The following is a 21,381-nucleotide window of genomic DNA, read 5'->3' on the forward strand; positions in this document are numbered from 1 at the left end:
TGTCCAGCACTGGAAGGGTCTGCCCGGGGAGGTGGAGGAATCCCCACCCCTGGACGTGTTTAAGGAAGGACTGGACGTGGCACTCGGTGCTCTGGGCTGGGTGACAAAGTGATGTTCGGTCATAGCTTGGACTCGACGATCCTAGAGGTCTTTTCCAACCTGATTCTGTGATTCTTCCCCCGGCGACGGGTGGCGTGCACCGGGCTCCTGCCGCAGGTGGCATTCCGGCCGCTGGCACGTCTGTGGCGGTGCTTTTGGGAGGTTATTGCTGCTTTTCTGTTCATTGTAAGCATATTTCTAGCAACAATTCGAAATTACATCTTTCTATGTTTTTAAATACAAAGTATTCCCAGTCTTTCCTTATGGGCACTATTCTTTAAAGTCCTCCTGTGTATTGTCTGGTTTTCTCCACTTGACTCTACAACAGTTCTCTATCGAATCGGGGTGATAAGCCTTGTTTATTTGTAAATGATTTGGCGTTTGTTTTTGTTTTTTTTTTTTGTTTGTTTGTTTGTTGGTTTGTTTTTTTTCCAAATATTTCCATTTTATTCACTTTTTCAGAAGTGACCAGTCAGCTGTCCTTGCTTCAGCTGTAGTTAATGAGGGAGATTGTCCTCTCTTGTGGTAGCTGCGGGGGTCTTTACTTCAGGTGTCTGTGATTTGTTGTGACTAAAGGCAATGTCTCTGGGCCTCTACAGTGGCACTGTGCGACTTGCAAGCTCGAGAGGCCAAAATTTAATACTAAACAATGAACCTGATGAAGCATAAACCAGGGTAGAGGTGTCTGATTTTAAGGCTTTCCCCCAAAACCTGGGTGAGGTGGCAGGTATGCAAAGCTGGCACATTCAGGTGTACTGTGGGGGCCCTGCTTAAGGGATGACAGAAGCAAGGGCATGTCGTGGTAGGACAGGGCTAGATTGGATATTAGGAAGGAATTCTTCCCTTTGAGGGTACTGAGGCCCTGGCACAGGTTGCCCATGCCCAGAGAAGCTGTGGTTGCTCCATCCCTGGAATTGTTCAAGGCCAGGTTGGATGGGGCTTGGAGCAACCTGGTCTAGTGGAAGATATCCCTACCCATGGCAGGGAATGGAATAAGATGATTTTTAAGGTCCCTTCCAACCCAAACTGTTCTAGAATTCTATGCTGTCTCTCTCCTCATGTCTCTGCCCACTGAAAATTGATTCTGTGTAGGTGTGATTAGAATTGTTGAGAAGAGCTGCTACTGTTTGATGTCTGCTGTTGCCACCTGGAGAACTCTTGGAATGCTGTCAGCAGCTCAGGGGATGTGCTCATCTGCTCTCCTCAGCACCCTGCCCTCAGCAGTACCACGAAGGTGTTGTGCATACTGATGGAGTTTTGTTAAGCACAGACAGGACCAAAGAGAGACAAAACATTATCAGAATAGGGATAGGATTTTTTTTTCTGTCTATTTTCTGTATGAGTGTGATTTAAAACACAGCAGAACTCCCAAGGGCAGGCTTTAATCCCTGGATGGTGTTTGAAGTGCTCTAGAAGGGGATAGAAGCTTCTTAGGGAAATGAAAACAGAGCTGAGCCTACATTTCTAAAGTCTCTCTTGCTCCCCTTTTGTTGATTGCTAAATGATGCCATATTAATCTTTGAGGAGATGTTGGATGGAAGGATCCATCTTCAATACTTGAGGCAGTGTATAGGTTTTGGAAAGAGGAAATGGTGTTAATACCTCCACAGGGTGAAACCAAAGTTTGTGTCCTCAGGATGAGTTTAACCATTTCTGTGCCAGAGAGCTGCAGTTTCATGGAGGAGCCACTGAAATAAAGTCTGGCTTTTTGACTGTGGTTCCATGGTAACTTTTTATTCCCTGTTTTTGCCTTTAATGTGAACCCTTCTTGCTTCACCAATATGTGAAATTTCTATGTGTGTGCACATGTACATGTTTTTGTGACTTAAAAGGTGTGATTTTTAACTAAAATGATGTACTGCTACTGTCAAGCTGTTCAACTTATTTTCATAATTTAAGACATAACTTAAGAGGAATTTTTAAGGAGTTCCTTTATTTGGCAGATATTTGGCTTACAAGTTCGTGAAGGTGACCATTGTTTTCCTCACCTGTAACTGCATGCTCATGGTAATTTTTTTAACTTCTTTGCTTTGTGGGCTTCTGCTTTTTCTGCAGCTGGGTGGAGAAGCAGCCTTGTTCGTGCATTGCCATGGGTGACCACTGCTTTCCTGTACTCCCCTAGCTGCTGAAGCAACCAGGATTTGGTGATGGAGGCTTTGCTGGAAGGAATGCAGAGAAATGAGCAGGGGAGGTGTGTATGCAACTGTACACAGCAGTCATTCAAAAGGATTTCAGTATTAACCTTCCCTCCTATTCAGAATAAATCCTCAGGTATCGGTGTGCAGTGGCCTTCACCTGGTGCAGAAGCAAAGTCACTGCCTGAGCTGGCTTTGCAATAAGCCCTGGACAGGTATTATGTTAGCAATTTAGTTTTACATCTTCCTGAAAACCTTCCACCTTGTTTTTTTTTGGTTTTTTTTTCTGGTTGTTTTAAACCCTTCTTGTGAATAAATATTTATTTTGTAGCAGCCGTGCAAGGTTAATGAGATGTGACTTTGTTATCTGTTTTTATTGAAAACATCTGATTATTTCCTGCTCATGTTGAAACTGCAGAGTCCCATTCAGCTCTGAGGAATCCTTAATGCTCTGTCTGAGGTGAAAGGATGTAGACTTTTCGATCCCCAAGAGAGACTGTAGTGACAATAATGGAACAAAATGTTTTCTGTGTTAAACAGGCGTGAAGCAAAAGTCACTGATGCTGTTTTCCCAGTCATCCTTGAGAATGCGACTCAGATTTATTTGATACTGTATCTTCTTCAGAGAACTGGTTGCAAAAATCAAGTTTAGACTTAGCTACATGTTAGCAGATGCTGTGAAGGAAATGTTCCTGCTCTGCATAATAGCTGCTAATTTTTTGTTAGCTCACAGGACAGGGTGAGCTTCAAATATGACTGATTTTGGCTCCTTTAAGAAGTATTTCTTTCCCTATAGAAAAACTGCCAAGTTTTGCAGTGTGCACACGCACAGGGAGAGCAGAGAAATTTCTATCCCTTAACCTATTGATTTCCATTTCTTTTCAGTTCTCCCTGTTTGACAGGCAAATTAAAGGGGTAAAGATCATTATGGAGTTCACCACCCTCTAGGGCTGTGTCTGGCAAGCCTTAATATTGTCCCTGGCTTAGCAGCTTGGGAAGTTTTAGAGGAGTTACTGGAATTGGCTTCAATAATTACTGCACCAAATTAGAAGTCTGGGCGTTGCTAGGGCACATGTGCTCCCTGATGGATTGCGAGGGTTGGATTCTTCATTATCATGTTGTCATCCAGCCCCCTCTGCTTCGAGGTTTGTCTGCATTTGTGATAAACTTCTGTTTTCAGGAGCTGAAAGCTCGGCTGTAAGATTCCTCTGGTGACTGAAGCTTGGTCTAAAATGCCTCTGCCTGGAGAGCAGTTAAGGCAAATACAAAATATGAATTAAACATGCTTTGGTTTACTTAGATAATGCATAGTCCTGGGGCAAAGGGACGAGTGCCTAAGTGATGTGGCTTAGTGGGCATGGGTGGTATTGGGTCAAAGGCTGCACTTGATGGTCTTGGAGGTCTTTTCCAACCCTAATGATTCCGTGATTCTGTTTCTCTGCAAGCCGATTTGCAAAGAGTTCAAAGCCCTGCATGTGCACAGTTGGTGCCTTGGTGCAAGTCAGTGTGTTCTCTGCCTTTGTTGGTTTGGGACCCGAGACCCTTGTTGGGTGATGCTGCTCTAATTACCTAAGGTCTCCAGGCCTCTTTTCCTCTTACTTTCTTTAGGACCACAGCACTCGGCCGGTAGTTTTTGTTATTGCTCTGTCCCTGCTAATCCTGCAGTCACGACCTTTGGCAGTGGCCTTTAATAGGTCCCTTCCAACGCCAAATATTGCAGACTGCAGGAGTCTGATGTTATTGCATGACAGATGCCATGATGGAAGGTAGGCAATCACGTTACAGAAATTTCCGTATGTTGGGAAGTTGGAGACCAAGCGGCTTCTGTGACCAGCTTGGCCTGAGTGCTCGGCAGATTCTATGAGGCTAGGAGCTCTCCTCTGCCAGGGCTGCTCTGCAGGAAAAACAGAAGGAGGTACCTCCATTTCATACTGTTTTCTGTTTGGAGACAACCAGTGTGTTTTACCTTTTAGAATCAGGAAATTAGGAATAGAATTTACAGAGGGGCCTGTTGGAACAAGATGTCCAGTTCATAATTCCGTCAAAGTCAAATGATCAACTCCTCAAGGATTGGTGGAATTCACAGATTGAATGCTCAGTTTCTAGAGAGAACCCAGAGATGCTGTAGCAGCAATGGACAGCCCAGCAACCTGCAGTCATTGGTAGAAAAAAACCCCAATTTCCTACTGTAAACTACACTAAGATATTGCTGGGAGATTCTCCAAGGGCTGTTTTATGCAGCTCAGGTTTTGTGGTCTTTAATTAAAGGCCTGGGGGAAGTGCAAAAAATTTCTGTATTGGTGGAGAATTATCGGTAAGTGAAATTTTTGCACAAGATGTGAGCTATAAATTGCAGTTGAGCCACAGGATTTTCATTTGCAGGAATGGTGATTTTTATCATATAGGTTATCATTGTTATTATCAATTGTGTTTTCTCAAGACACTTGAAATATTTCTTACCCCGAAAAAGTGAACATGGATTTCAAGACTGAACTGTAAAGTTTGGTTAAAGTCACTACTGGAGTATATTCATGCTTTTGGTTTAGTCATGTGAGTTTTCTGTGGGGATTTCTTTTAATTTCAGTTTGTCCTTTGGACCTGCAGTTAGAAAAGTGGGTACCCTGGGAAAACAAAGGACAAAACTGAGTCACAGGAGCAGTTGAATTAGTATAAGGGAGGTCTTCTGCATTTCAAAGCCCCAATTATTTCTTTCTCCCTCATCATTTGGAATTTGTTTTTTACCTGAGCATAGTAAGATAATGACAGGGCTAGCCTTTCCCTTGGTATGTAGCTTGAAATTGTAATGCATATTTGTGAAGAATTTGATGAAGATACTGATAGAAGTAGCCTTTTTGGCACAAGCCAAACCTGTCAGCTTCATCCCCAAAAATGAAAGCCAGAAACTAGCTCAAATAAAGAGGCCAGAACTGAAGCAGTTCTGGCCCCAGCCTACCAAAGATTTAGGCATAGATTTAATCTGATTCATAGTGAGAGACCCCATTGAAACATCCTAGTACTTACTAACCTAAAGTCTACTTCTACTGCTGTATTTATTTGCTTTTTAACTCTTGGTTCAGGTTGGCCTGTTGCGGCGCCAGGTCGAAGAGGTGGAAAAATCTAAGCAGGACATGGCTAGAGAGTATGAACAACAGCTGAAGACGTTCCAAGAGGAGGTGAGTTGCAAAAAGAGAGGTTTGGTTTTTAGTTCCCACTTGATGTACAATGCAACAGGTGAAATACTTTGCATCGTGGCTTTTGTTTAAATGCTGTGGTTTTAAACCTCCCCGTTCTCTTAGTGTTTATGTGCTTGCAAAAAAAGAGCATTGAACGTAGACAAAGCGATGTTTTTGTGGTTCAGTTGGCCAGTTGTTTGTGCTTCAGAGGAACTTGGTGACGAACAGAGAACTGCTGGAGTAGAAATGTGGAGTAGATGTTTTCATGTGCTGGAGATCTGCAGAAGTTTACTGCAAAAATGACCTGTGTCTGCCCATCCCAGTCACCACAGTGCTGGTTCTGGAGTTGCCGTGGGTACAAGGCAGCAGCAGTTTGCTCTTTCAGCATTTCTGAAATTCAGAAAGGGTGGAGGTATAACTACCTGGCTCGTGTGAGATCAAGAAATAACAGTGGTGTGTGGTCTCATCTTTTTGCCTCTGTTTGAGTCTGATGATGTTGGTAAGGATTTTGTCCTCTCAAGGCACATTAGTCTTAATACACGTAATAAAAACTAAGTATACTCAGAAAATACTGTTTGACGATAATTTCAGAGCTTTCAACTCCCGCTCACCGCAAGGTGGTAGCTGTGCTGCAGGTGGTGTAACAGCATTCCAGGTTTAGGGCTGAACTCTTTGCCTGTCTCCACTTGCTTGCCAGTGGCAGGGAGTTAACTGGCCTGAGCAGCTCGGGGAGCACTGACCTGTTTTCTCTGGAGGGTTGGGCCTGGTTCCTGCTCACTCTAAACCATAAGTGAAATTAATTTAGTAGTCTCTGCTCTGACGACAGAAGGCATCTGTCCTCATTTAAAACACCTCACTGTTCCATATGACTAACAGTCTTCATTCACTGGCTGCTCCCACTGGAACTGTGCATAGGCTGCAAAGCAAAGCTGAGGTACACTGGCAGCTCTGCCTAAATTGCTAAGGCTGAAATACAGAGTGTGTTGTGGCCTAAATTACAGTGTGTGGGTGTTTTACCCACAGAGTATTAATGCTGATGACGTTGAGCTCCAATATTCCTCAGTCTTCTGTTCTTAGTACTGTTTGGGGAAATTATTTCTGTCTCTGTTTACCACCATTTCCAGTGCAATTACAGGTACAGTGTCTAACTCACTGAGACTGTAGAAAGAATAAACCTCTTATCTCCTGATGTGTTTGGCAAAAGATGTTGGTATTAACTTTAAGCCTGTACATCTGTCTGTTCCTGTTGAACACACCGAAGTACTGAATTCGTTATGTCTTGAATCAAATATTTATTCTTCTCGTGGTCCTTCTGTTCATCCATGGGCGTAACTTTCTCCATCAGTAAAATGGGAATGATGCCTTCTCAAATTCCTGTGGCTATTTGGAAACTTTTTATTTAATAGTTGAGTAGAGGGGAGATCATCAGATGGAAAACTCTCTTCCAGTTGCAAGTGATTATTTGCACAGAGGGTCATTTAAATGTCAAGAGTTTTTTCCTCATTCCTACTCCTGATATGACTCCAGCATCCTAGCAGCGGGCGTAGGAGTGATATTTTCTGTTGGCATTCTCCTCTCATTGTGAAATACATGGTGTATCTAAGCAGAAAATGACAGATGAAGTGGTGTTGTTATTATGGGTAATGACAATTCTCAAATCTTCCTTCTCCCAGTAAGTGGGAGAGTTCCAGTTCCCACCTGTGCTGCACAAGTGTATTTTATCCAGCCAGGAATCTGTCGCTGTGTGTGGTGTGGTGGGTGTGCTCCTCTGTGGGAGGAGATCAGCCACAGGTCCTGCCGGCTCTTCCTGTGGCTGGGAGCCACCTGTAGAGAGAGGGATGTGCTCTTGCTGCATTGACAGCTACATGTTAACCTCCATCTTATCATTTTAGTCATGTTTTAATCGTGGTAAGACAGAGGTTTAATTAAAGCTGCCGATGTCACGACTTCAGTGGCATCTTGCTCCTCTCACACAGCTCGGCCTGTTTTGCAATGCTACTGGTATAATAGGCTCATTATCCCAATGGAAGCCTTCACTTGTGTGGCCTTGATGAGGGGATTGTTTGTGTGAACCATTCTGTGTGCCTTCTCTCAAAGGGCTCTGTGATTTCTGCCTTGGGGCCTTGAGCAAAGCTGTCTCTCTCACTGTCTCCTCGCAGTTGTCCCGGCTGAGGAGGAGCTATGAGAAGCTGCAGAAGAAAAAAGCAAGAGGAGGCAGAGGAGATGCTAACAAGGGACAAGAAGGAGATGAGTTTGAATTGAGCAGACTGACCAGGAAGCTGGAGGTATGTGATGAAAAAGCAAGTGCTGACCAGTTTGTATGTATTAACTGATTTACTGGTGACTGAGTTGTCAACTAGGAAGAGGATTGTGAATCCTGTTTAAGGAGTACTCTTCATCAACACTCCAGGTGTAGCTCTTCTCAACTGCTTCTGTAATAAAGGCAATTTCCTGCACTGGAGCCTCTGAGTACACAGGATAAACCTTGATGTTGTTCTTAGACTAAATGGAAGGAAGAAGGTGCTGAAAGAATAATAAATTATGTGAATGGAATGAGTTCTGGTGTGGGGAGGTTGTATTCTCACTTTTTTTGAGGAGGAGGGAGCTACATGTCCAACTTCTTCTCAACCCTGTCTTGTCTTTTAATCTTTCTGCTCTGCTGAGCTCAACCCCACTCAGTTTTCTCCCCCTGTACCCCAAAGATGTGGTAACACACACACCTGCCTGACACAGTGCCCAGTTTCTGGGGCAGAGATTAGCAATCAAGTTCTGTACTTCATTCTTGTCATCTCAGTGATTTCAATAGCAGCATGTTCTGGAAGCTGAAGCCAGTCTGAATTGTTAAACCCCTGACAGCAAACCCATGAAACCAACCATGAATCTGTTGGCACTTAACATTTGTAAACAGCAGTAATTGACACTGACGTTTTACCTCGGGAGGGGAGGGAATGCAGCGAGCACAGTGTGTGAGGGTTCTGTGCTGCTGAGCCGGTGCATCAGGTGACTGGCTAATGGTTTCCCCGCTGTGGGGAAAGGTGTGTGAGGATACGGTGGGAGAGAAGGCAAATGTGGATGTGAACTGGAAGGGGATGTGCTGCCCCTGCTGTCCTTGCAGGAGTTCCGACAGAAATCGCTCGAGTGGGAGAAGCAGCGCCTGCGGTACCAGCAGCAGGTGGCATCGCTGGAGGCTCAGCGCAAGGCTCTGGCAGAGCACTCCGAGCTCGTGCAGGTACAATTAACGTGCCCAAAGTTTCTGTTTTGTTTGTGCCAGCGGGTGGGAGGGAGGGAGGGAGGGAGAGGAGGGAGAGGCTGATGAAATCTCCCAGACTTCCATCCAGTTCAGGTTGCTATTGAAGTGACTTTTAATGTCCCAGTGGAATAAGGTTTACTTGTACAAGTGCTGTATGGAAAAAAGATCTGGAGTCTGTCAGCAGAGATTAGATAAACCTTGTGCAGCTCTCCCTGACACCCCTCTGGCTAGTAGAGAAGACAGTAGGATGCATCTTTCCCTGGGAGGCAGAGACCACAGCATATGATACTTTAAAATAGCTGTTACATCATGTTATCTAGTTGAAAGCTGTGTACCTGCCAGCAGCTAAATATGTGCCTTGTGGGTCCAGCTCAGAGGGTGCTGCTGGAAAATATTCTTTCCCTACAACAGAGGCTTTAACAAAGTACTGAACTAACAGCATTTTTCAGCCCCCCCTCCTTTTTTTTTTTTAGCAGTCTCCTAAGGCAAGGCTGCTGTTCCTGCAAGGCTGATGGCTCAGGGAGGTAGTGGTGCTGCAGCAGAGCGAGATGAATTGACCTAGAGCACAGCTGTGAAGTCACACTGACACAATCACAGCAGACACTGATAAGAAGCTCTTGCTGGGGACTTTGCACTTAATGGGCTCCTGAGTTGCTCTTGAGTGGAAGCTCCTGCAAGGAGGGAGTCTGTGATGACAGGACTGAAGCTGGCTCTGACAGGGCCTTTGTGAGAGGCTGACACCAGTAGATCTGCAAATGCAGAGAAAGTCCTTGAGCAGAAGGTCTCGCTGCTCTGCTGTCTGTGTGTCGTTGATGGCTCAATTGTCTGAGCACAGATGTGCCCTTGGAGCGCAGGCTGGGACGCCGGGGCTCAGAGTTGCTCTTCCTGTGGTGCAGCAGAAAACCAGGAATTTGGGGAGGTTTTCCTGAAGTGGCGTAGGTGACTTAGGTACTGTGAACAGACTGCCTGGATCCTCAACTGCCTTGAAAAGCCCAGCATGGAAGGGCTACATTTTTGCCTTTGATGTTTTTGTATGTTTTGTGTGCTTGGTTGTCTTGCTGGCACAAAGTCATGCTGAGATCCATGACCACGGAGTACTTCCCCTCTCTCCTTTAATCTGGCTTCCCCTCATCCCTTGCAGAACAGCTTAGGGAAGCCTGGCATTCTTCTGCAGTTCTGAGCACCTTCTGTAACACCTGCAGCCTTAAAGTCAGCAGGTGAAACCTGGAATTCTGTGCTGGCCTGCATGTTCTGTGGATGAAAATAAGAGACAGCTTAAATGTTTTCTTAATGCAGAAATAAATATTCAGGCAGTCTGGTACTCTGGTTTCTTGGGTGCAGAAAGGCTGTGCTTTACTCTTGCCCCTCCTGATTACCTTTTCTGCCATGACTATTCAAATAATAATGAAAGGCTGTAATCAAAATTATACCATAGTCTTGCAAATGCACAGTTCCTATAGTATTCTAAGTTATGAGGCATTATGTGCCAGGCAATAGACCAAGGTACATGGTGATTCTCAAGCTGGCAGGAATTGCTACTCTTAGAAATTAGGAGTATAAGACTACTCAAATATTTTGTTTCAGCCTTTAAAAATTCAAAGGTTCTATATGAAAAGGGAATATATGAAATGAATGTTCGTAGAAGCTTATGTGAGAGCTGGCTTGTTAAATTTCACCAGCTAGCTGTGTGGAAAGAAATGCTATGAAATAAGGTATTGTGCCTATAAATAATAGAGCATGTATTGTCTGCTAGTCATAGGTTCCTTGTAACTTTTTTGTCTACATTAAAACAATGAAACATTCAAAGTGAACATTCTCCCAGGCTGCTGGAACCACGTATTTAGTGCAGAGAGCAGAGCAAATTGGCTGTTACCCAGTTTGGTTTTGGGGCTGTTTGGTGGTTGTGGGTTTTCCATTGTGCACCCAGAGCTGCTTTCTGTCCTGGTGTGGAATTAACAGGGATTAACGGTTGGGTAACCTCTGGTTTGTGCATGGTACTTACAAACCTTCTCACCTGCAGCCGTTTGTCCTGGTCTAGCCTTGGGTTCATGAACCAAAAACAGCAGGTGGCTTTGTTCTTAGTTCATACTCGTGCAGCTGGAGTGCTTTGAGATCCTCATTTCTCAGATTCTCTTTGAACCCCTTTTGGAGTCAGAGGGCCCCTTCTTTTTTCGTTTTCTTGTTTTTATTCTGTTTGCCTTCAGAAGTGTTACCCACGGTGTAACCCTGGGGCAGCGCTTTCCCTGCTTCCCTGGAAGGTCACGTTGCGTACTTCAGAATGTGGCTCAGTACACCAAGAAATCAGTAGTTGTGTTGAATGTGGTTTGCTACGCTGTGTTTCCTGTGATTTACCTTTAATGCACACCAACTGCTGTTGGCAGACCCAGCTTGCCAATCGGAAGCAGATCCTGGACTCGGTGGAGCTGGCCAGCCGCTCGGAAATCCAGCACTTAACCAGCAAGCTGGAGAGGGCCAATGACACCATCAGTGCCAACGAGCTGGAGGTGGAGAGGCTGAACATGAGAGTGGATGACCTGAGCGAGAACAACCGCCAGATTCTGGCAGATCAGCAGAGAGTGCAAGAGGAATTAAGGCAGTCCAAGAAAATGGTAGAGGTCAGTGGAGGAGCTGTTATGAAACTGGGTCTAAAGCAGTGCTGGTGGGAAGTAGTGGGAAGGCTTTTAATCCCAGAGCTTTCGTCTCTTTCTAGAGCCTTTGTAAAGTTCCTGATTGGCCTCAAAACTGATCTTGTACCCCTGTGCTGCTCTGCAGTATTTCCAAAGGTCCTAAAAAATTACAGCAAACAGATTTGGTCCACCTTGCAACAGTCATTCCTTCTCCCTCCTGTGCAGGTGCTGCAGGATGAGAAGAGGGAACTGAAAGCCACCTTGCAGTCTCAAGAGGATTTCATTGACAGCTCCAAGCTGCAGCAGGAACAGTTACAGAAAGAGCTGGCCAGGATGACTGAAACTCTTCACACAAAGGAATTCCTCATCAGGTAGCATCTGGACCTCACTGGTACTTAGGCTCTTGAATCCAGATCTACATTCCGGGTTCTCCCTGGAGTGAGGACAGTAGCAGCATTTTCACGCAGCTGGATCTGTGTTGGTTGTGTCTAGAGTGGTGTGCTGTAGTTTCTCACAAGTGCTGCCTTGCAGTGTTTGCCAAATTACATTGCTCTTGAAATCAGCTGATGATCAGTGAAGAGTGTGGAAGGAACCCGATTTCCCCTCAACTGGGTTTCTGGAGGCAGCACAGGGCTTTTGAAGTTGTTTTCCTCAGGCATTTTCAGTCAAGTGCTGGAGGCTGTTCGGGGTTGATAACGTGCTTATTAACATAACTGAAAGTTCTCTCTGATTTAATGATGTCAGACTGGGGCCTTGGTGAGGTAACTACATCTGTGACAAAATCATCTTGGCCTCCCCCTTCTGCACTGGCAACGTGCAGAAGCTGTCGGGTTCTGGTGGCTGTGTCAGAAGGCTTGGGTGTTGCTCACCTACCAACCAGACTGTGTCTGTCAGGGAGGCCAACATCAAACTAAAATGTAGTCTTTTTCAGTCAGCATGAACTCAGGCAGGGGCTGTCACCCAGCTGTGTGTTTGCTTCCTCACCTGCTGCTGGGCTCTGTATTTTTCAGAGAATTCCAAGAAAACAGTGGTCGTGTTCCCTGTATCAGCAAACTCAGATGTGATGTTTCTGTGCTGAGACTGAAGTTGAGGTTTCTCCTTAGGGCCCTGGAGGAACGCTTGCAAGGGAAGCAGTTGTCCTCTCCAGAGCTGGAGCACGTGCTGCTGCAGCTGGATGCTGCCCAGAAGAAGGAACAGCACTTGCAGTCGGAGGTGACTCGTCTGGAGAACAGGTAGCCCACTGCTTGCTCCCCCTGGAAGTGCAATTAATCTTGAATAATAATACAGCACCTAATTGTATTCATCGAGTTAACCAGTCCCACTGATTTTTGTAGGCTTGTTTTAAATATCAAAGGGCTAAAGAAATCAAGTGCTATTCATTTTGCAGTGTAATAGTGAGACTGTTTTGCTAATTGGTTGGCTGCTTTTCACTGCACACTGTGGGTGTTCTCAGTGTTCCAGCTTGCTTAGGCTGAGCACCTTCCCACTAATAGGTTAAGGAGCCTTTGTTAGGCAGCTGGTAAGAACCAGATCGAGACTTTTCATGAGATAAGAGTTACAAACAGGTCTGCCTGGAGAGATTGTGGACTGCCCATTCCTGGAGGTGTTCAACACCAGGCTGGGTGGGGGTTGGAGCAACAACCAGGTCTCATGGAAGGTGTCCCTGCCCTTGGCAGGGGGATGGAACGAGATGAGCTTTGAGGTCCCTCCCAACCCAAACCATCCTGTGATTCTGTGATTCCTCTCTGAGTTTGTGGTTTTCAGATTCATGTTTGCATGGGATGTTTGTAATCTTAGTATGGTAAAGGAATAAACAAGAAACAGCTATCATCTGTTAGGTCGGCTTCCTGGTCTCTTTTGAAATGATTTTGGAAGGCAAACCCAAAGGATTGGTGAGGAGCTTTGGGTTGAGTTCTGTTTCTATTGCGATGGACATAAGAGACTGCTTAGAAGATCAGAGTTTCTCTCTGACCATTTCCCCCTCCTTGGGGTATTCTAATCTGTCCTTTTACTTTTTCACCCAGCCTGGTGTCTTCAAATGCCAGGTGTGTGCAGCTGAGGGAGGAGCTGGGTGAGAATATCAAAGAGCTGCAGTCCATGGTAGACCACCAGACTGAGTCAAAGGCGGAGATTAAAAAGGTAACGTGACTTTGTTCCTGGGGGTTGGGAAGGCACTGGAGGAGTGAGCTGATCCCACGTGTGCCATGTGCACAGGCAGCACAGTTCCAAGGGGACCAAGGGCTGGGGTGCTGTGGAGGCAGGGATGTGCTGAAGGTAAGGAGCACACCTGACTGTAGGAGTTGAGAGGATGCGTTTGCAGGTGTCTGAACTTGGCTTTGTGAGCATCTCCTGGGCCTACCCTGCATCTCACAGTACTTCTGTACACTGTGAAAATACCTGAATTAGTGCTGGAGGGACAAATATGCCAAGAAATTAGGGTCTGGAATCACGAGTTTAAGCCTAATACAGGCTCCCAACAGGATGAAGAGCAGAGAGGGAATGAGTTTGCTGTGATATGTCCTATCACACTAGATACAGGGCTTCAAGTGTGTTCTAGTCCCTATGTGAATTAGAGAGTTTGTTTCAGGCTTGGTACCTGGACATGAAGTCAGGGGCTGGGAGGATGGAGCTGCTCACCTGCACGAGGGCCTCACCCCAGTGCTTGAGCACCCAAGGGGAACAAGCCCTCCACAAGGCTTGACTTTAAATAATGGTCTGGATCAGCTGGTGTGAGAGCTTTCACTGCAGCCTGGTAGAGTGGAAACCTCATTGGACTTGAGTGAAAAACATCACTTGTGTGGAAATCCTTCATCCTTTATTCTGAATGTGTAGAGGTGCAGATCTTGCCAGAGATGTGTGCTTGGTTACACATCTAAACAGCCACACAGTAAATGAATCTCCCACAGGCTGCTGGGGAGGAGAGAGAGATTTATGATGGCTGTTTCTATTTTATATACTTGGGAGGCATTGAGGTGACATGGAGATAAATCACCATGTGTACAGTATTTACATGGCTAGGCAGAGATCATCTGGTTCAATTTTCTAAAATGCTTGTAATACTCAGAAAAATCCTGAATGTTCGGGTGGTTAATATTTTTGACTAATGAAATGGAATCCTGGGGAAGAAATTATGCTGCTGTTGTTCTTTTGTGTCACTGAATAAATATACAGTGTGCCTACCAGAATACTGTATGCAGTGCAGGTCTGCCACCTCAAAAAAGGATTGCATAAACCAAGATAAGGTATGGAAAAAGATGACCCAAAGGATGGAGTGTTTTTTATACAAGGAACAGCTGAATGGAATAGGACTTAGCAAACTGGAAAAGAGATGAGATTGAACAGACTAAAAATAAAATCATGCCTGTCATGTGGAAAGTAAATAGGGAATGATTATTGTCTCATAATGCAGAGACTAGTGGTCATCACATGTAGTTATGAAAACAAAGAGATATATTTTTACCCTGTGCATAGCTGGCTGGTGGAAGTTTGCCATGAGTAACTCTAGTTGCTACAAGCTAATATCGATTCAGAAGACTTAGGACAAATTAATTCCTGGAAGAAAAATCTGGCTTGAGCTATTTAAAGTTGCCATCCTTAAATGGTATCTTTAAATATCTCAGGAAGGCAGAGTGGCAAATTGCAAGGTTATATTATCCAAGTGTTGCTGTGCTTCCACAGGGATGGTGGACCTTTGTCTCTGTGGTGTTGGTCACCAAGGTCCAGTGGTGAGTTAAAGAGACCGTAATTTGATGAATTATGGATCTTCCAAAGTACTTCACAGCATGTAACTCCTGTCCTGTCCCAGTTGGTGTGGGAAAGGACTGGGATGAGGTGGCTTTCAATCAAGAAGGACAGACATGCACAGAGGGCTTGTTACATAGAGCCTTTTTTTTCCCAGTACTGAGATGTCACATTGTTGTGTGCAATACTTCGCTTTCTTTGCTGAAACATCTTCTAAAAGCTCGTGGGTGGTGTGTGCATGTCTCCCTCCAGCTGAAAGAGCAGCTCTCTCACGCTGAACAAACACACAGCAGTGAGCTGGAAGGGATGAAAAGGGAGATCTCCAGGCTGACACAGGAGCTGCACCAGCGGGACATCACCATTGCATCGGCAAGTGACTCCACGTCAGACCTGGAACAGCAGCTGAGGGCGGAGGTTGAAAGAGCAGAGAGGAAAGCAGTGGAGCACAGGGTAAAAAAGGCAGAACACTCTCATGCTGTCTCTTTAAGGGATCTGAAGGCTTGGAATACCATCCTGCTTTTTAGTTATGTTCATAGTTTCCTTCTCTCTTTAGCCTTTGAACAAAGACTTTGAGACCTTTCTGATGGAATCTTCTAATTCATGGTGTTCACTGGATCTGTCTTGCTGCTGCTTTTCAAACCAGTAACTGATAGTCCCACAGAATTCTTTGGAATCCCAAAGAATTCTTTGGAATCCCACAGAACTCACGCTAATTAGGCCTGGATGCATGACATCTTTGGAAGCTCAAGAAAATGACTGTGCATGGTTATTTTTATGGCCTTCTCTGTAGAGTCCCTGCACAGCTAACAGCCCAGACCTTGCTCTGTGCTTGAATTTGAGGGTGGAAAATGCTTGGAGGGTGTCGTGGGTATGTGCTCTCTTCTTTTTCTAAGCTTGTTGTTTACCCCTGTCTCCTCAGGTAGTTCTGGTCCAGCTGGAAACCTTGAGGTTGGAAAACCGTCATCTCTCAGAGAAGCTGGAAAAAACCAAGTGTGGTGTGCTGGAGGTATGCATTGAGAACCAGGAAATGGGAAGGGGCTGCTGGTGTATGTTCCCACCCTGGAGCAGTCAGAGTCTTTGCCCAGGCCTCTCAAAATGTGTGGTAGAGTTCAGAGAACTTAAAACCCGAGCAAAAGGGGCAATTTGTGAGGAAAGAAGGTGCAGAAATAATGAGTGTTTGTTCAGCCAGAGAGTGGTGAGAAGAACTGCAGGAACAGCCCCTGGCTTGTAGTATGTCCTTTTGACCTGTCCCAGAGCTGTAACTGCTCTGGTCCTTGAAATAACTGGGGAGAGAACATGTTCTCCCCTGGTGAGGAGCTGTTCAGCCGGGCTGGCCCTGGCAGTCCAAGGGCAGATTGCAGCCTGGGAATATGGGCTGGATGCCTTGGGATAGTGCACCAAGAAGGGGCCCTGTGGTGGGCTGCTGCTGCTGTGGCACTCCTGAGATTTGGTGAGGCCCTCTTGGCCAGAGGGGAGAAGGGGAACCTGCATGGAGAAGGTGCAGCCTTGACAGGAATAATACCTTGGAGTTGGTTCATTTTAGTGGCTGCAATAAGGAAGAAATGGTTGGTTTACAAGTTCTGTCTCACCTAAAGCAGAATGGATGCTTCCCAGGGGGCAAGGACTGGATTCAGACAGCTGACAACCTAATGGGAATATAGCAGAGCTTTTATCCTGTCAGATCTGTGGGAAGGAAATACTTTGCTCTACTATTAGTTTGGGGTGATTGTCAAATGTGCCAAGTTCTTGGGAGGATGTTGAACAGAAGCTTGTGGCTGTTGAGATGGAGAAAAAGCAGAGCTTTCCAGAGGGCTGATATGAAACCAAATAACCTGAGGTCCATTACTTCTGCTTGAAAAGTTCCTGGTGGCTTTTGCCTGTGTGACTTCCCAAAAACTTGGTAGCAGGGTGCAAAGTAAGAAATCTGCTTTAAAAAAAAACAAATCTCCATAGACCCATGAAACAGGAGCTGCTGATCTTGGCCAGGTGGTCCTAATGCACATTTGGAAAGTCCTTAGATACAGCAGTGATAACAATGAATGAAGCATCTAAATTTAGTAGAACTGGCAAAAAGGAAGTGGGAAGAAACAAGTTGTTCAGAGTTTCAAAAAGAAAGGCCAGGTTGAAATACAGGTGAACTATTCTTGGTCCTTATTTTCCTGTTTTCGAAAGCATTCAGTGCTGAGAGACTTACTTTCCCAGGTGGATCAGCACAACCTGTCTGGATGCAGACCCAGTGAGGCATATATAACTGATTTTCCCTCAGGAATGCCTGGAAAGCTTTGCCACTCAAAATCGAGGTTAGAGGATGGCCCTTAAGGAATCTCTTGCTGGCCTTTGCTCTGGGTCTGACTGTGGTGTCCTGCAAACCAGAACTTTTGACTTCAACCCTTCTCGGTCTGTTAGGGAAAAGATGTGACCCTGAGAGCCCTCAGGGAAGACTGTGCTGTCGAGCTGCACAGGCTGAAGTCTGAGAACCAGCAGCTGCGGAAGGACCTTGCGGAGATCAGGGCGAAGCTGGAGGTCAGTGCGCGGCTCTGCCCGGATGAACCCCAGGGCACTGCCCAGCAGGAGCCAGGCAAAGAGCCCCAGGCCAGGGCTGTGCAGCACAGGTGAGTGTGGCACGACCCCGAGCGTGGAGGAGAGCAGAGGGTGTGGGGATGTGTGGGTTTTAACGACGTGCTGTGTGTGTAGCGTCTCTCTCCAGCACATCGTGCGTCTGGGAGAACACAAGGACTGTTTGGGAATCTGCCTTTGTGCTTTCAGCAGTGCAATAGCTTCGAGTCCCAGCTGGTTTGTGTTCTGCAGAGCCAGCAGTGTTTGTCTTTTGTCTGCCTTTGCCTCTCTCTCTGATTGAGCAGCAGTCTGTGCTTCTTTTGGTGACAGGATTAGATGTGGCCCAGGCAGCTGCGCTCCTTTCTGTTGCAGTTTTAGGATGTACAGGCTGTAGTTTTTGGTATCTACAGTAGCAGAAGAGGGAGAGAGAATTCCCTAGGGACTGGATGTGCATCTGGAAGTGCTGTGGAAAAAAGTTTGGATTGCCAGGGCTGTTAGTAACATCTCTGTTAATTGTTACCTCTGTGTGAGTTTTTGCTGGAGTTCAACTGCTAAGAGGCAAACTCAGTTCTGTGCTCAAACCTGCCTTCCAGGACAGCTCGGGAAGCACAGCACATGCAGGATGAACAAGCAGCCAGGATACATCTCCAGCCTGATGGGACTGCTCAGCATCATCATGGGAAGCCCCAGAAATGTGGGGCTGCTGAAACGGGACCTGTGCCCCCTGAGATGGGTGAGCCACCCTCCCAGACCAGCAGGAAGAACTGCCAGGAGTCACCTGCCTTGCTGGGAGCAGAGCCTTTGCTCCATGTGGTGGATGGAAACAAAGATTTTGCAGATGAAGCATCCAAGCAACCTGTCTCGAATCATCAGAGAGAATCTGTGCCTTTGGTAAGCAGTTGTACAGGAGCTGGTTGCTATTCAACAGCTGAAAATAGACCTGGGATCTCATCTGGCAAAAGGAGACAGGTTTTTGACTGCATGACTTGGCTGTGTGGTGTGCATAAAACAGACATTAAACAGGGAGGGACAACCACTGCTGGATGGTTACAGTTGGCCAGTGGCATCCATATGGTGGCTCCTCAGAACTCCTTGGGGAAAGGCTTTGTGTTTGTATTGTTGCTCAGCTAATTCCAGGAGCATGTGGTTCTCTCCATGCTGGTGCTGTACCTCAGTGTGTACCACGACCTGCTCGTGTCCCCTCTGAGTTCTGCCTCAGCCTTTGGCCTGCTCTGTAGCAGTGGCTCAGAGTGGATGTGGAGTGCTGAGTGTTTCAATGTTTCACAGTCTCTGAGTGACTGGTTGCTGCACATCTGTAAAGCACAGGGTGAGTTTGACCCCTCTGAGTGGGGCTGCAGCAGTCAGCACACTGAACTTAAAGTTGCTTATCCTAGCTGATGGGAAAGTCTGAAATCCCTGCTTCACTGCACAAGGGGAGGCTGCTATTTTCCCCAGTTGCTGATCACACTTTTTTAGTAGGGAGCAGAGTTGGCAGTTTCTCTGTCCTTTTAGCTCAGTTGCTGGAGCACTTGCCCAAGATACAGGAAATTTGGACTGAATCACTTCTTCCTGTAGTAATTCAGGGAGGGGAGAATGCTGAGTACTGGTCCTTGCTCCAGATGTTTGCCCTAGCAGTGTTCAGAACATTTTCTCCTCTGTTTGTGTGTTGTTAACAGTGACAACAGCTATTTTTGTTTTGTGGGGAGCCCAGAGAAGAGGCTCTAAGGCTGATGCACAGATAAGTGGAGGCTTGTAAGGTCTGTAGATCTTGATGAGATTTACTTGAAACTTGATTGTTTCAAGACTAGAGTAGTTAGTGGGCATGTCCAAAAAGCAATATTGGGAGCTCAGGGAACTGTAATATTCTAAATGGAAACTCCTCAGGTTGCAGTATTGGAGCTGAAGTGTGAACAGTTCCACTTCAGGGTCTGAGAAGCTCTAGGGCTTGATGTTTAGTAGAAGAGGACATGCTGCTTTTTGTTTTGAGAGGTAGAAATAAGCTTTCTAAGGAAATGCAGATATTTTTCCTGGTGTTGACTGGGACTCCCTGCTCATGGTCAGGTGCAGGGTCTTTAAATCAGTTCATTTAACATCAGGAGAGGAGAAATTCTCGTCAGTAGGCAGTAGTGGGGTGGGAGAGATTTGCCTGTTATCTGCAGCCTTTTTCTGCTTCCCTTTGTTCCTGGCTGTTGATAAAAGACCTGAAAACCACAAGACTCCAGAATCTGGAAATAACCACTAACTTTCTCTTGCCAAGACAATGAGGCAAATTATCTGTAATGGAAAGCAGCCCCTTAGTAACCTTATATATCACATGCCAGCCCCTGTGCAGGAGGCTTCTCTTCATCAACTTGTACATTAAGCCTGGTTTACAATGTTGTTTTTGTAAGTTAATAACTTGTGGTAAGTGATGTGAGGAGCAGGAATAGTTCTTGACTGTAGAGGAAAGAATCTGGTGTAGTTTGTTGACTATTGCTGGCTGGACTGAGGTGCTGTTCCCTGAGCCGTGAGAGGAGTTTGGACTGTACTTGCCTGTGGGATTGTACCAGAAGCCCATTATTTCAGGGAAGAACAGGAAGTATATGAAACACAGCAGTGCTGGCCCAGTCTGGCAGTGCTTTCCCTTCCCTGGAACCCAAACTCTGAGATGGTGCTGCTCACTGGGATTTTCATGGAGATGAGAAGCAGGATGTAAACCTCGAGGTGCACTAACACCCAGGAGAAAACCCTGGGTATGCTGTAGTGACCTTCTTTACCCCTGATTCTTTAGTACTGATTTTTTGGCAATCTTGGCTTGTTGAAAGCAATGACTGTTGGCTGGACATGTTGGCTGTTGGGAGGGACATGACCTGTGATACAGGTGTGAGACCTGAGTGCTTATTGTGCCCAATAAGGTGGAAGTGACCCAAGAGCCCTTCAGGAGCGTGTTCAGTTGTGTGGTTTGCAGATCAGTGGTGTTTCTGGCTGAAACTTGGAATGAAGGAATACCTGATATCCCTTTGTTTCCCTTTAGTGCCCCTTGCCTACAGCTTCTGTTGGATCAATAGCTGCAAGATACCTGGAAGAGGAAGAAGTGAGATCCCAGCACATCCTGGAATGTCTGAACGCTCACATTGAGGAACTGAAAAAAGAGAGTGCAAAGATAGTGAGACGGTTTGAACACCAGGAGTGATGTTTCTTGTGGAATTGGAATGCTGGAATATGTGGTTCCAGACTGTGACTGGGGTGGTGCCTATAAATCACTTGCCATCAGAATTTGAGAGGCCGTGTCTCCTACTTGGAGCTGAATCAGCAGGATGGGAGCTGAGGGAAAGGAACTCTCTAACATGTTTGTTCTGATGAAAGGTGTTACACCACAAATATTTTAGTCAGCTTGGTAGGTCAGAGACCTGCATCAGAGCTCACAAAGACTTTGGTGTTTTTAAGAAGCAAATCACTTGCTAATTTTTATGTAAAGTATTTAAAGTATATTTTATACATGTAAAAACACTGAAATAAACAGAATGACAAACACCTTTTTTTCTTGTTCATGCAAATGCACAAAGTGAATCTCTGGTGGCTTATCTTGCCTTCTCATCTGGAACTTGGATCAACACCTTTTCCATCACAGCATAGCTGTGTTCTTCAAGGAACAAGGAATATAATTCCTCTTTCCTTTAGGCTACCTTCATTTTCTCCAGTTAATTTGCCCTTAGTGGAATTTCTTAGTATTTCCTGGTTCATGCAACTTCTGCCCTTTACTGTCTGTGTGGTATCTGGTGTCTTTATCTTGCCATGCACGGTGCTTGAAGTGCTGCAAA

The 21,381-nt window shown here is 45.7% G+C and overlaps 1 protein-coding gene across 1 annotated transcript; it reads left to right on the top strand.

Moving 5' to 3' along the window:
* The first annotated feature begins 3,707 nt into the window (after nt 1–3,707).
* On the top strand, nt 3,708–21,088 carry CEP63 (centrosomal protein 63). The gene is made up of 14 exons (XM_029962643.1): nt 3,708–3,734; nt 4,105–4,149; nt 5,312–5,407; nt 7,567–7,692; nt 8,523–8,636; nt 11,039–11,272; nt 11,510–11,655; nt 12,388–12,516; nt 13,309–13,423; nt 15,278–15,475; nt 15,945–16,031; nt 17,432–17,637; nt 18,175–18,472; nt 20,595–21,088. Exons 1-14 carry the CDS (start codon nt 3,708–3,710, stop codon nt 20,751–20,753), a joined length of 1,980 nt encoding a protein of 659 aa, XP_029818503.1. The 3' UTR covers nt 20,754–21,088.
* The last annotated feature ends 293 nt before the right edge of the window (nt 21,089–21,381 follow it).

Source organism: Manacus vitellinus, unplaced genomic scaffold (genome assembly GCF_001715985.3).
Source record: "Manacus vitellinus isolate BGI_N305 unplaced genomic scaffold, ASM171598v3 scaffold_49_pilon, whole genome shotgun sequence".
NCBI lineage: Eukaryota > Metazoa > Chordata > Aves > Passeriformes > Pipridae > Manacus > Manacus vitellinus.

Coding starts and splice junctions, on each gene's coding strand:
- CEP63 (XM_029962643.1), top strand. CDS start 3,708: ATGTGCACAGTTGGTGCCTTGGTGCAA. Junction 3,735..4,104: donor CAGTTGGTGCCTTGGTGCAA/GTCAGTGTGTTC, acceptor CTATGAGGCTAG/GAGCTCTCCTCTGCCAGGGC. Junction 8,637..11,038: donor AGCACTCCGAGCTCGTGCAG/GTACAATTAACG, acceptor TGCTGTTGGCAG/ACCCAGCTTGCCAATCGGAA.